The sequence below is a fragment of the Pelodiscus sinensis genome, chromosome 1 (assembly GCF_049634645.1).
Source record: "Pelodiscus sinensis isolate JC-2024 chromosome 1, ASM4963464v1, whole genome shotgun sequence".
Lineage (NCBI taxonomy): Eukaryota > Metazoa > Chordata > Testudines > Trionychidae > Pelodiscus > Pelodiscus sinensis.
Window position 1 is genome coordinate 26,379,244 of NC_134711.1, and position 14,543 is coordinate 26,393,786.

General features: G+C 41.9%; 1 protein-coding gene across 3 annotated transcripts in view; it reads left to right on the plus strand.

Moving 5' to 3' along the window:
• Positions 1 to 14,543, plus strand: part of PRKAR2B (protein kinase cAMP-dependent type II regulatory subunit beta) — a 151,103-nt gene that overhangs the window by 32,489 nt on the left and 104,071 nt on the right. For all 3 annotated transcript variants that reach the window (XM_075927056.1, XM_075927071.1, XM_075927059.1), the window contains exon 2: positions 10,792 to 10,827. In XM_075927056.1, the coding sequence (XP_075783171.1) occupies positions 10,792 to 10,827 (36 nt within the window). The remainder of the gene's footprint in view (positions 1 to 10,791; positions 10,828 to 14,543) is intronic.

Genomic DNA, 14,543 nt, shown 5'->3' on the forward strand with positions numbered 1-14,543 from the left:
CTAAGCAGAAGATAGGGATGTAAAAACGGTTAACTGGTTAGCTGGTTACCCAGTAAGCTTTAGGTTTACTAAAATACTTACTGGGTAACTGGTTGGATGACCAACAATGCCAGGCTGAATCAGCCATGGTTGAGCTGAGCTGGAGAACTCCTGTCCACCATGGATCCTGTGGGGCTGGAGCAGCCCCCTGCCCATTGCTCTAGCCCTCACCAGTGAACTAGAACCAGTAAGCATCACCATTCACATCCCTACACCAAATGTGTGTAACAGTTAGCAGATGCACACCCTTTGATAAAGAGTCTCACATCTGTTCTATCTTGTCCATGTACGTGTCCCAACTAGGTCTCATTTGTATTCTCTGTAATAAATTACCCTTGTGGCTATAGTAAAGAGATTATAAATTATGGCCAAAGTATTTTTGTTTGTTTTTTAAATAGGAAGCTTAGACTATATGCTCTTAAATGCTGAGCTCCCAGTCACTTTCTCTGAAATGAGCTGGAGGTGCTGGGTAAGGAGCAGTACTGTAAGTGAGGTAATTTTTTAGGCATCCATTTTCTATAAATTGTTGCCTAAATATCTAGCTGTTAGACTTGTGAAGGAAATCTCTCAAGTGTAGCTATGAAAAATGTTTCCTTGAGTCTGCAAGTAGACAAACAGATATGAAGCCTACGTTGTCTTAGTTGAACATTGACTCTGAAGTGTAGTGCTAATACTTGAAATGTCAACATTATTGATTATTTCACAGGTGATCCCATCTATTTTGGGATTGATGGTAGAGCTTTAGGAAATAATTACTATTTTCCCCCTTCATTCAGTTTAGAGAAAGCATATTGTGGTAAATATTCAGGAGGCAACCAAATTAGAAAAGCAAAAAAATTATTTTCAGTGTTAGAAAGCAAATAACGGTTACATTCTTAAAATAGCCTGTGAAATTGCAAATAGAATGTAGCCATTTACAGCTGTTGAGAAGATAAAAGCATTAGTAACATTCCACATTAGATAGGTTTTAGTAGCAGATTTAAACCATAATATGATTATATAACTTGTCTATAGCTTGTGCAGCAAAGGAGGAAGCTGTCACAAATAGTGTGGGGTGTACTGGTCATGTAAAAATCTGTGCCAAAAGTAGAGTAGTTTGATATGTGATAAAGAGGCTGCGGAAACAAATGGATTGTAAATTTCTTCATATACTGGTACCTCTGACTTTTGATATCCAGCAAAAGGTGCCTTTGGGACCTTGATTGTATCTTGAACGTAGAATGAGACTTTTAGAAAACAGGATACAATCCTGGAACACCAGTGTCCCTCAGCCCTTCATTAAATCAGAGCTTTCCTACTAGAGTCTGGATGTGTAAGACCAGTAGCCTAATAATACGTAATGAGATGGACCCTTATGTCCAATCCAAGGTTTCATCCCCAAGCACCTTTCTGATCTGCACTTGAGAATGAATGACCAGTTTGAGGTATCTTAGCAGTCTTGAAAGGTCAGTGTGATGGGACTGAGAGGATTAACCCTGGCTACCTGAGTGAGAAGGCCCTGCTCCCACAGCCCTGCTAGGCATGCTCCAGCTGGAGACAAGATATAAAGGCCTGTGAAGCAGCTCAGTCTGGGCTGATGCCTGACTAGGAAGGAGGTGCCACAGGAGCTCCTGCGGAGGAAGCACAGGTACAACAGATGCTGTCACCAGTCAGCAGAGAATCTCAGCAGAAGCCCCTATGCTGGAGGGCAAAGCCGGAGAAGACTATGCAGGAGAGATGGATAGGAACTAGCCCAGGGCGAGGAGTTGTATCCTGGGTGCTCGGTGTGTTTCAGTAGGATTTCCTGCTAAGTTAGTGGTGGTCTATTCCATTGCTAATAGTGGTGGTCTACTCCACTGGGCTGGGACCCAGTGGAGAGAGTGGGCCTAGGTCTCTCTACCTCATCCTCACCAACCCCACAAGGGGCTCTACTCCCTGCTCCCTATTGCTTTTGACTCCGGCTGCTAGGCCATGCTACTGTAGAAACCATTTTATGTTTAGCTAAAAGCCATCTTGTATAACAGAAACCATTTCAGTTTTTTGCCTTTGCACGTAGACTAGAGTGAACTTTCTATCACCCCATGTGCCAGGCCAAGACAGATGTGCTATTGGAATGTGTTAATTGGGCTGGTTTAGATAGGAGAGGTACTCCCTCGTACCTGTCCGCCATCTTGTTGACAAGGATTTATTTTTCCTAGCTTAATTGATGATTTCTGTAATTGGATGCCCTGACGTCAGGCTGTTTGGTCAAGGGTATAAAGATACTAGGATTGATTGTATTAGCCAGCCTCACTGGGCCCGGCTCTGCTGGGACCACGTTTGGCTCACTTTGCTTTTATTGGCCAATAAAACTGACTGTTTAGCCGTGTAAACTGAGTGAGGCTTTTGCTTCAACACTACTCTGCATGAAGAGGGCAGGGTTATTGACTCTGGCCAATGGGCCACACTGCCCTGTGGAAGGAGGGTGTTGTTATAGGACTGACTGCCCTATGGAGAGGGGGCATGGTTGTTGACTTTGGGACTATGGCCACTAGACCCTGCAGAAAGGGAGCTTTGCTATTGACTCTGGCTGCTAGGTCATGCTGCTCTGAGTGAAAAGGGTAGGGTTATTGACTCCAGCCATTAGGCCACACTGCGCGACAGAAGGAGGGTGTTGTTATTGACTATGGCCGTTAGGCCTGAGTGCCCTGCAGAGAAGAGGTGTCATTATTGACTGAAGCCACAGGTTCTATGACCTGGGATGAATCATGAGTATAGTTGGGAGGGGAGGCACAGAATCCCTTTTTTCCCAAACTGGTATACACTCAGGGTTGAGCACTCCTTCAGAGGTCTGGCTCCCACCCCCTCTAGGGAGATGGGCATGCTCACCCCGCAACAGTCAGCAACCTCATGTTTATTACATCAGCAATCTTTCTTCTGCTCATGGTGTTCATAGAACTTCCCCTGATTTGACTAAAGCCGTAATAAGCTATGCAAATTGAGCTACGTCAATTGTGTAGCTTAGTTCGAAATAGCTGATTTCAAAATTGGGAGTGTCTATACAGCTCTTATTTAAAAATAGAGAACTCTTCCTCTGACTTCCCTTACTCCCCGTACAATGAGGGTTACAGGAGTCAGAGTAAGAAGTCCTCTAGCTTGACAGTATTTCAACATTATTTCAAAATAACTGCCTGCTGTGTAGACATGGACTGTTATTTTGAAATAACGCTAGTTATTTTGAAATAATGTTGCTGTGTAGACGTACCCATACTTACTGAGCACGCTTGACAGCTCACATGTGGCAACATCAGGAATGGCTTGGAGGTTTGGGGGCACTAAATTCACTAAATTCCTTATAGTGGCAGGTTTTGCAGCCCGTCTGTGAAAAATTATTGCACAGGTTAACCTGTTGCAGCCCATGATAATGGTTTAAAATTGGAATCAGAAATCTGAATAACTTTTTCCTTTCACTAGATGACATTGAATGGTTCTTATGAAACAAGGACCAAGTACATAGGTTTACCAGGATGAATCTAAAAAAAAAAGCTGTGCATCATTCATAATACATGCTTCGGATAATGAGAACAATAACATATAACAGCAAGCATTTGCTTTAACCTACTTTTATATTCTGACACAGAAAATTAATCCATCAAACAAAATGTAAGTTTAAAAAAAAATCTGCTTATGAGGAAACAAATATACTGTCTAAGAGCAGCATTCTCTTTCTGTTATTTTCTTTCCTCTTATAGCCTTTTTCACGTGTTGGGTTATCCGTCTAATACAAATTGAAAGCTCCTTCAGGCATGGATCTTGTTTCTTTATTTGCATGTAAAGAATTATACACACAAATGATTTTGAATAATAGCAAATAGTGTTTTTCACAGATAAGGGATACGAAGTGTATGTGTTATGTTTTCATTATAGTCAAGGTTAAATGACTAGCCAGTTTGTAATATAACGATTGGCAAAAGAAGACTACAATGGAGCTACTTTGTAATAGTATTTTAAAAATACAAGAACTTAAAAATCAATGCATAATTAACTTTAATGTAAAAATTTTGAAATGGAAATAATATGTTGAAACCTTTGCATGAATTAATGTTTGTTGGGACTTTGTGCTAGCATTTCTGTCCTCCTGATAGTACAATGACGGGCTTAAACAAGTATTGAGATTTTAAAAACCAAGAAATTACAATATTTTTGCTCTGTCAGAACTAGACTATTTATCAACAGCTCTGTTGCTCTTGTGTAATGATATTATATTAAGAAACAATCATATACTGAAATTAATTAAATAAAGATGTTACAAGGCCTAGTCTTTACTAGGAGTCTAGGTCAAAATTAGCTGCATAAGGTTAATTTTTAAACAATGTGTCCACACTATCAAGCCTGTTCCGTCACCTTTAAGGGTCACTGAAGTCGTTTTTGAAATGCCTGTTTTTACAAGGAGTAATGCAGAATTTGTCTTTGCATGGTTGAATTTACAATAGTGTAAAACCAGTATTGAGAAAGTCAATGTTGGCATCTGGGAGGCATCCCACAGTGCTTCACTATGACTTCTCTGGCCAAAACTTGTGCCCCCTACTGCTCTCTGGATAAACAGGAAAAGCCTGGGGAAAGTTTGAATTTCATTTCCCTTGTGCCCAGCGTTGCAAGTAGGGATGTAAGCCTAGGCTTATCGGGTATTCAAATCATTACTCAACTACTTGCTTTCCCCCTAACTCGCTGTTTCTGTATCTGTTTAAAAGCCGGTTTCCCCCCAACACCATCTCTATGGTGCAGTTGGGGGGGACAGAGAGGACAGAGGCGCAGCAGTCTGGGGTCCAGCATGAGCCGAGACTGCTCAGTTCTGGCTTGTGCTGGGTCCCTAAGCGCCCAGCTCCTACTACATTTACACTGCACAGCTGCAGCGGGGATAGCTCCTGGACCCGGTGCGAGCCAGGACAGAGTGCCTCCCCTTATCAACTAATTGTGTAGTCGATACAAATTGTATCGACTACACAATTAGTCAGTTACCTGCTTCTTAACATCCTTAGTTGAGAGCACTCCTTATAGAGCAGACAGTATACCTGAGCAGCACATATGGCCATGAGTTCAAGTGCTATGAGCTCCAGTTCTCAAGAGTGCAAAAGAGTACCAGCATGGAGTGCAAAGAAAATCTTGGACCTCATCAAGGCATGGAGAGAGGAATCCATTCTCCTGGAGCTCCAAAACAGCAAAAGAAGCATCAATATTTATGCAAAGATCACAAAGTGCATGGTGGAGAAAGGATATGCCAGGGATGCCCTGCAGTACCATGTTAAAATAAAGGAGCATAGGCAGTCCTATGTCAAGACAAAGGAGGCAAATGGACAGTCTGGTGCATCACTGCAAACATGCCACTTCTATGACCAGCTGGATGCAATCCTAAGGGGGACCCAACCAGCTTCCCAAGCCAGACTAATCCTCCCAAGACACTCAGGCTGTGTCTAGACTGGCCAGTTTTTCCGGAAAATCAGCAGCTTTTCCGGAAAAACTTGCCAGCTGTCTACACTGGCCGCTTGAATTTCCACAAAAGCACTGACTTCCTGCTGTAAGAAATCAGTGCTTTTTGCGGAAATACTATGCTGCTCCCGTTCGGGCAAAAGTCTTTTTCCGAAAAGACTTGATCGCGAAAATGGCGATCGGGGCTTTTTTGCGGAAAAGCGCTTCTAGATTGGCCACGGATGCTTTTCTGCAAAAAGTGCTTTTGCGGAAAAGCGTCCTGCCAATCTAGACGCTCTTTTCCGAAAATGCTTTTAATGGAAAACTTTTCTTTTAAAAGCATTTCCGGAAAATCATGCCAGTGTAGACGTAGCCTCAGGGTAGTAGTGTGAGGACAGTGTGGTGGTGGAGGGGGAAGAGGAGAAGTAGAATGGCTAGCTGGCAAGCAGCGAGAACCAAGAACTTTTTATAACCTTGGAGACAATTGCCTCCTCCCAGGCTGTCTCAGTTGGGCACTGATCTCGGGGAGGGCACTTCTGGTGAGTTCACAATTTTTTTTCTTGCTACAAGTGGGTTGAGGCAATTGGTTGTGATGTGTGGCGCAATTTGTTCCTATGTAGCCTTGGAGGTACAGCTTGTTAACGTGCCTGGAGATGGATGAAGGAGGAGGGGAAGCTATTAGCTGCTGCCTCTGCTGCTAGCATGGCTTCAGCCTCTGGCACCCCCTCTGTCTCTCCTGCCCTCCCATCCATAGGCTCCTGTGGGATGGGAAAGTAGCAGTCTCCCGGGAAGCTGAATGTGGCAGACACAGAAGAGGGAAGCCACGTGACCCGTTGCCCTGCTCCACCGGCATGACCAGACTCTTCTGGCATGACCAGACCCTGTTCTCCCTCATGCCTGCAGTCTTCTGCAGGGTTGGAAAGTAGCACTCTCCTGGGAAGTGGGGTGTGGCAGATACAGAGGAGGGAAGCTGCATGAGCCGCTGCCCTACCCTTGCCATTCCCCTTCTCTTCTGCAGGATCGTGCCCTGGAAGTTCCCTTGCCATGCCTGCCACCAAACCACATGAGTCCAGATGTTCCCTTGAGAACTGTGTTGTGTACCTGCTGTATAGTGGCCACTTTAAAGCACAATGGGAACGCTGTGTTCAGTGACATTGTCAATGGACTCCTAAACTTTCCCTTTAAATGCTTAAAAGCACATTCAACCACTATTCTGCACTTGCTCAGCCTATAGTTGAACTGCTCCTTACTGCAGTCCAGGCTGCCCATGTACGGCTTCACAAGCCAGAAAGCAAGGGCTAGGCTGGGTTGCCAAGGATCACAATAGGCATTTCCACCTCTCCAATTGTAATTTTCCTACCTGGGAAAAAAGTTCCACTCTGCATCTTTTGGAAGAGACAGGAGTTCCTAAACATGCATCTGTCATGTACCTTTTCTGACCATCCCATGCTGAGGTTGGTGAAATGGTGGCTTGTGATCTACCAGTGTCTGCAGCATCATAGAGAAGTACCCCTTGCAGTTTGTGTTCTCCTTAGCAAGGTGGTTGGATGCCACAATGAGGATGTATGTTCCGTCTGTTGCCCCACTGCAGTTAGGCAACTCCATTGTGGCAAAGCCCTCCACTGTGGCATCTACCTTTCCCAGAGTCACTACCCTCTGTAGCAGAATAGTATTGATTGCTTTGGCTACTTGTATAACAACAGCCCCCACTGTAGATTTTCCCCCTTTGAATTGATTCCCAGCTGACTGATTGCTGTCTTGCATTGTAAGCTTCCACAGGGCAATTGCCACACGCATCTCTACTGTCGGAGCGGGTCTTATTCAGTTGTTCCTGCCTTTCAGGGCAGGGGAAAGCCATTCTCAAAATTCCATGGTAGTGGCCTTGCACATTCAGAAATTTTGCAGCCACTGCTGATTGTCCTGTACCTGCAGTAATAGGCAGTCCCACCAGTTTGTGATTATCTGACAGCACCAGAACCAGCATTCTACTGTTTCCAGAGGATTGATTGCCATCCGTGTTTCCAGTTCACTCAGCTGAAAAGCTTGCCTGAGCTGCGTGCCCATGGCACCCTGAGATTCCTTCTTGTCTTCTTCCTCAAGTGATATGCATATACTCTCAACATACTCCATGATTAGGTGTACCAAGATAAACATCAACATCACAATGCTTTCATGCACAATGGGATTCACGAGGGGGGCCATGCTCATGCTGCTCTGGCATCTGTGAGGTAACCAGAGCCAAAAAGGGCATGAAAAAACTGTTTCCCATTGATCTCAAGCAAGCAGGGAGGGAATTATGCATAAGTGCATTATGGTTTGCTAATGTCATGACTCTAGAACCACCCGCTGCACAACTTTGGTTCCAGCATGCACTGGGAACATAATCCAGAATGCAGTGGTGCAGGCACTGTGGGATAGCTATCCTATAGTGGATTGTTCTCAAAGTTGACGGCAGCAATGGGGGTGTGTGGAAATAGACTAGTCAGCTGACTATCCAATAAGCATTTGCTTATCGGATAGTCGACTAGTCATTGACAGCCTTACTCCTTATTTACTGTTTGTTGTAAACAGTTCCTCACAGCGAAGACACAAAGCAGCTCCCTATAGACCTAACTGCTCCCATGTTTGTCACAGACTCGTTCTTAAATGTATACTGACAGTCATTGAATGTGTCAGCCAGAATATGACAACTGAAGAGAGGAAAAGACCTTTAGAGTGAAGTGACCTCTCAAAATGTTATTTCATATGAAACCCTGTATTAGACAATCTTGTAGGAAGCTTTTATGTTAAACAATGTTTTTATTGTATCAGCTAGATTATATAATTTCCCTAGATGTGCAGGTTTCTTGAGATGATTTCACAGGTTGGACTTCCAAAAACTGGGACTCCCTCATCTGGCAACATCTGTGGTCCGATAGGACCATGGGTATTCCTGAATCAGGAAGTCTTGGCTGGGAGCCCCAGTAGCAAGAGGGCTGGCAGCTCAGAGCCCAGTGGGGCTGGGGCTGGGACCTGCACTGGAGACCCAGGAGCACTGAAGGGACTATGGCAGGCTCAGTAGCAGGGCCAGTGACATGGCAGTCATGGCAGCCTCAGTAGCGGGGCTGGGACCTACCTCTGCTGTGGCTCTGCATTTAAAGTATATTAGGGGTCAGGTAGGCAGGCAGCTGCTCAGTTCCAGCTCATGCTGGGTCCTGGAGCTCAGCCTCCCTTCCCTCCCAACAGGAGTTGCCGCCACCCCACGCTGCTGCTTCTGTATCAGAGGCAGCAGCACGAGGCGACAGGCAGCCGGTCTGCATGGGGAGCTGTTTTTTTAAAGCAGCGTGGAGTGGCAGGGGGCTCCTTGGGAGTGGGGTTAGAGCACAATGGCTGCTAGGCCCACCTCCAGGGGCTATAGAATAGTCAACTAACTGATAAGAATTAATGAGGTTAATCGACTATTCAATTAACTGATATTTAGCATCCCTAGTAAGAAGTCCTCCAGCTTGCCATTACTTCAAAATAATGGCTTGCTGGGTAGACGCTCTCTTTGTTATTTTGGAATAACGTCAGTTATTGCAAAATAATGTGGCTGTGTAGACATAGCCCTTGAAAGCTGGCAACACTAGGCAGGATTTGAAGTGGAGGTGACACCCCCCCCGCCCCCCCGCAAGAAAGTATGGATTGTACTGGCTGTCAGGGTCAGAAACAAGGTGGGAATTGCTGTTTTATCAATATGTATAGGATACATTTATAGGTAATTTTGAAATATTGGACCATTAAATAGTCATTGGTGCCCAGGAGCTACACATGGAACTCTGTTTGGACATTGTTCTTGACTTTTGTGAACCTGTATAACTTTTGATGTTTCAAGTGGGATTTCAGGTTGGTCCTTTTTTATGCAGGAACATCTTTAAGTTAACTGATATCTAGATCTATGCATTTTATAAAAATAAAGGCCACTCTATGAAATGGTTGCATCATTGTTTGTAGACATGGGCTTCTTGCAGTCCTAATTATTTAATTAACCAATGCAAATATAAAATACAAGAAGACTTATCCTGTGTCATCTAGGTCCTTCAGGACAGGGAGTTGGCAGTGTGTATGGGGGGGGGCAGGAATCAGGGCAGGGCCTTGGGGGCAGGAGGGTGGGGGTGCAAAAGTGAGAGTTGGGAGTGAGAAGGGGTTGTGGTATGTGTGGGGGGTCCCATCGGGAATGGGCCTTCTCTCCCCCTTGCTGCCTGGGGCCTCCCGCCCCCCAGTGCTGCAGCCAAGGGCCGGGGAGCAGGGAGGGGAGATTGGGGCAAGAGAGAGTTACTTAGTGTACTGGCATGCAAGGTGGCAGAGCCCCTGCCATCTCCCTTTGTGGTACTGTTTCCCCCCCCCCCCAGTAGACTCTCTGAAGAATAGCTCTCCCCTGTCGACTTGCCTCCAGTGGCCATTCTCAGTATTGCATTCCTCTGAATGGCCCCTCCCTATTAGGGTTGCCAGAAATACCGAACACCCCCCCACCGCACCCCACCCCCAAAAAAACAGGGAAAATATTTTGCTGAAAAAAAAGGTGGGAGGACCAAAGTAGTTGAGCAAAATAAATAAATAAATAAATAAAAATGGCCCCTTTAAGAACAGGAGGGCCTGGGCTCTGCCTCTCCTAACAGGCAACCAGTGGCCATCTTGCCTCCCTCCTTGCTCTGGGACAGACAGCTCCCCTGCAGAACCAGGACAGTCTGGTATTTTCACCCCCTGGCCGGGAAAAAAATCAGAAAATATGGTATTTTCTGAATTTTTTTTTTACCAGACAGGAGCTTAAAATACTGGACTGTCCAGGTTAATACCAGACACCTGGCCACCCTACTCCCTATCCAAGTTATGGAAAATAATCCCTTTCCCGGCATTTCTGGTTTTCCTGGCATAACCAAACCCTGAACTTGATTTCAGTTAGGAGAAGAGGAAGCTGCATACCAAATTTGGTGATACTAGCTCTTACTATTTAGGAGGAGTTCTTGAGCAAATGGACTCAAAACAGACAGGTGCACAAATCTCTAAAATATATAGAGAGATTTCATAATAAGACATGGAAATAAGTACATGCATACTGTAATGCTTAAAAAGAGAATTAACATGAGATTTTTAAAAAAACCTTTTTTTAAATGTCAGTGATAAATTACCATAACACATTTTGCAACTTACATATTCAAATATTTAGACTTAGAAGACAATTAGCATGTTTCTCTGAAAATCAATAGAGAATTTTTAAACAAGAGTATTTTTATACAGTGTTATTTTTAAAAAATTGTCTTTAAACCATTAAGAAAATAATCTAATTATATCTTTCTGTTTTTCTTTTAGATCCAGTGATAAACCGGTTCACTAGACGGGCATCAGGTAGGTATGCTAAAGTTGCATGTTTTCATTGGGCAGTATAATTATTAAAACATAATGGTGATTATGGCTGTTATGTTAAGTGTGTTGTAATATTAATCATACATGTTTACAGATAGCTAACTGAATATTCTCAAAGATAGTTATTTGCTTTGCTGAAAAAATACTGCATGTACAATAACTTTTGTAAAGACTTCAGACATCCTGCAATTCCAGGGCTACAGAATTTGCCATAGAATTCTCCCATTGTTACAAAATTGGTCAAGAATCTAAGCTCATTAAAAAACAACAATGTTTATGGTATTGATGGGTGCAAAGAAAATCTTGGAAATATCAGATGATTGTAAACCTGTGTTGTCTTGCTGGTTTGGCCCGCAAATTCTGCAATGCACTATTGTCAAGCCCAAGCATTCTGCAATCATGAGTTAGCCTCCCAAAAATGGTGACATTAAAAATACATTAACTTTTGGGTTTTTTTTATTTGTCATCTGAGTTTGTCGCCTTTGAGTTTTCTGTTTTCAAATGTTTCTCCACAGCCACGAAGGTGAAAAACTTAGTCTTCATTTAAAACAAAAGTGAATTGATGAGTTGGTGCTTTAAGAAAATCTCCAGTTATCATTATCATGAGACTCAAAACTGTGAGCTCTGGAAACTATCTCCGTTCATCTCAGTTGAATTACATTTGAAACTGAAAGAAAACAGTACTGACACTTTCAGTTGTGAACTATTTTACTGTTGATCATTTTAACTAATAAAGTCAAATAGTGTGCTTTTTCCACACTCCCAAACTGTTACTCGTACTCCCTGTCCTACTTCCAAAACCTATATAGATTCTCCCCTGGCAACTTCTGTTATGTGTGTTATGCTGTCTGTGGTCAACACAAAAGTCATTGCTATATTGAAAACTAAAACTGTGGGAACAACATAAAATAGATGCATGCATGTGTGTTTGTAGGACTAGTGCCTGTGATAAGTGATACACAGGGCTAGATTAAGGGGGGGGCTAGCTGGGCAGCTGCCTGGGGCGCCAACCTATGGGGGACGCTTGATTGAAATGCTAAGGGGCGCTGGGCGCCCGGGGGCAGGGCCGCACATGTGCCGCATGCCCGCTGCCCGGGGCGCAACTATGGCTCTGTCCGGCACTGGTGATACATAATAAAGAAGGGTAATGCATCATAATATGTAGTTTATTTTACATTTGCTCATGCAGTATTCTATAGTTTGGCAAGCTAGTGACCAGCTAGTAAACAGGAAAACTCACTAAAAGTGAGGAAAAAGATATTTTTGATACTTACTATAGTGAGTGATAGTTAACAAGGTTATAGTATAACTTTTTAAAATCAATAGTTGGCTTTTTAGGGGATGAAAGCTGACTAGGAAAGTAATGACAGCCTTGTATTTTAATAGGTTAGTTCAGTTTAACAGAAAAAAAGTGTGTTAATATTGTAGAGGAAAAAAATCAACAATTTTATATTACAACATTGGGAAGAAAACAATTGTTTGAAGCTCTTTTTTCCTGCATGCCTATGTCTGAAAAACAGCAATTTAAAAACAAAATCCACAACTCTGGTGGGCCATTAATGAATAGTGTGCTTTGTGTATTACAAAGAGGAGAATGGAGTTATATCATTTAGAAAAAGGATAATTCACAAAAACAGCCTTTTCTCCTTAAACAAATGTGACATTTAATGCACTTGTATACAAGGCTGTAATTGCTTTGAAGGGCCTAGACTGGTCTGGTGTATTAATGATGTGTGCATTAAGTGCCTCTAAGATAGCATTTCGAGTTTTGACTAGGTAAAGAGTTGACAAAAGCTTCAAGAAAATTAGGCCATAAAAAAGGACTAGTATCCCTGTTACATCCCTACAAGTTTTTTTTTATAACAATATGCAGTATATACCTACAAATTTCAGGACTAACCTTATTATAGTAATCATGGAGAATGTTTAAAACTAAAGTCATGAAAGTTGTTACATTTCTTATTTTTATTCTTAAATGCTTACTGATGATGGCACCGATATAGCATATTTTAAACAGTTTATTTGTAAAATATTAGGAGATAAATAAGGGCTGTTGCTGACATCAATACACTTTACAAAGATATTTTCAGTAATAAGTGGAGTAATCTTGAAATGCAATTTTTTGTTGTTGAAGGATCTTTTGGTAACACTTCAATATTCAAGATGCTTTTTCAGATGGAAAAGCCAGGTGTTAATAATATTTCAACTACTGCAACTTCATAGAATTCAATAATTTTAAGTTGATTCAAACTTTTAGGAGGTGCTAGCCAGAAAAAATATTATTTTAAAAGATATAGGTTCCAGCCATCTTGAGACATGCTTTACCAGAACTAGCACTAACTCAGTTTAGAGTTCTAAACTCTACAGGGTTAGTAACTTTTAAGTGTCACTGAAAGAAATCTACATCAGGCTTTTACTATTTCTTTTCAAAGCCTCGTACTCACCAATACAATGGACATGTTTGTAATGTTTGTATAATAATTCTGATATTATTTTAGTAGACTGCATAAGTTTTAGCTCCTTTGTGTAGCAGAGCAAAAAATTAAACAGCCAGAGATTAATTGTTGAAACACCTGCTGACAATACAAGGCATTTATTATTTAACAGTTGTTCCATTCAGCGTACTGTGAATGTACTAATATGTTATCAGTGTTCCATTTGTTCTTGGAGGGTAGGTATACAGGAGAAAGAGGAAGACATAATTGTTTCTGAAATGTAATACTTACATTTATTTTGCTGAGTTTTATCTCATATTCGTGTGCATGCGCACATGTGCATACACTGTATATAAAGTGACATAATGGAATGTTGATATGACCTGGCCTAGTTATGTTGCATAATGATTTACATTCTAAAACTTGCTTTAGGTTGTTCATAATGTTCTGAAATTTTCATGTCTTGGGAATTTTCAATTGGTCTCTGCTAGAAAGTGGATTATATTAAGGTTCAAGAGGAAGTGATTTAGTTGCCTCTTTTGAACAGAAAGAGAGTGAAAATACATGTTTCCCATTCCCTCAATCTTGTGACTTTTTATTAAATGGCCTTACAACGGGAAAGTTTGGTTGGTATTTTTTTTTATTATAGTAGATAGAGCCTTAGTACTGAACAAGAACGAACCCTCTTGGGCTGTGCACAGTATAAACAGAGTAATAGAGAGTCCTGGCTTTGAAAAGCTAAACTGTTTAAATAGACAAGAAAGACATGGAAGGGGTAGGGTAGAACATGAAAGCAGAGAGAGTGAGCAGTTTGACGTAATATAAATGTATGTGGCACCTCAGTATGTCACTTGGACTGTGGCTAACTGAAGTTGAAATACTACAAAAGGAAAAAGGTGTTTTCATAATGCTTTACTGAAGGAAAGCAGGTCTTTTGGAAAGTTCCTGTTTTATTCATTTGGTAATTACTTAACTAGGCTGTATCCTGCTTAGTCATTTATATACAATGACAAAATACATTTTACAGTGTTTTTTGCTAGTGAGGTCAAAAACAGTTATGAAATTTTAAAATGCACAAAAATGAGTTAATAGTGAAGCAGAATATGGTGATTATTTTCTCATTGTACTGAATAAATCAGTTATAAAAAACTAAACACATCAAAATAGTTCCATTTTTATTAAGATAATGGAATTAATGTTACATTGGCCGGGCTGTTCTCAGCATTTTTATGATGTAAGAGTGTTTACTAGTTTTTGTTCAAT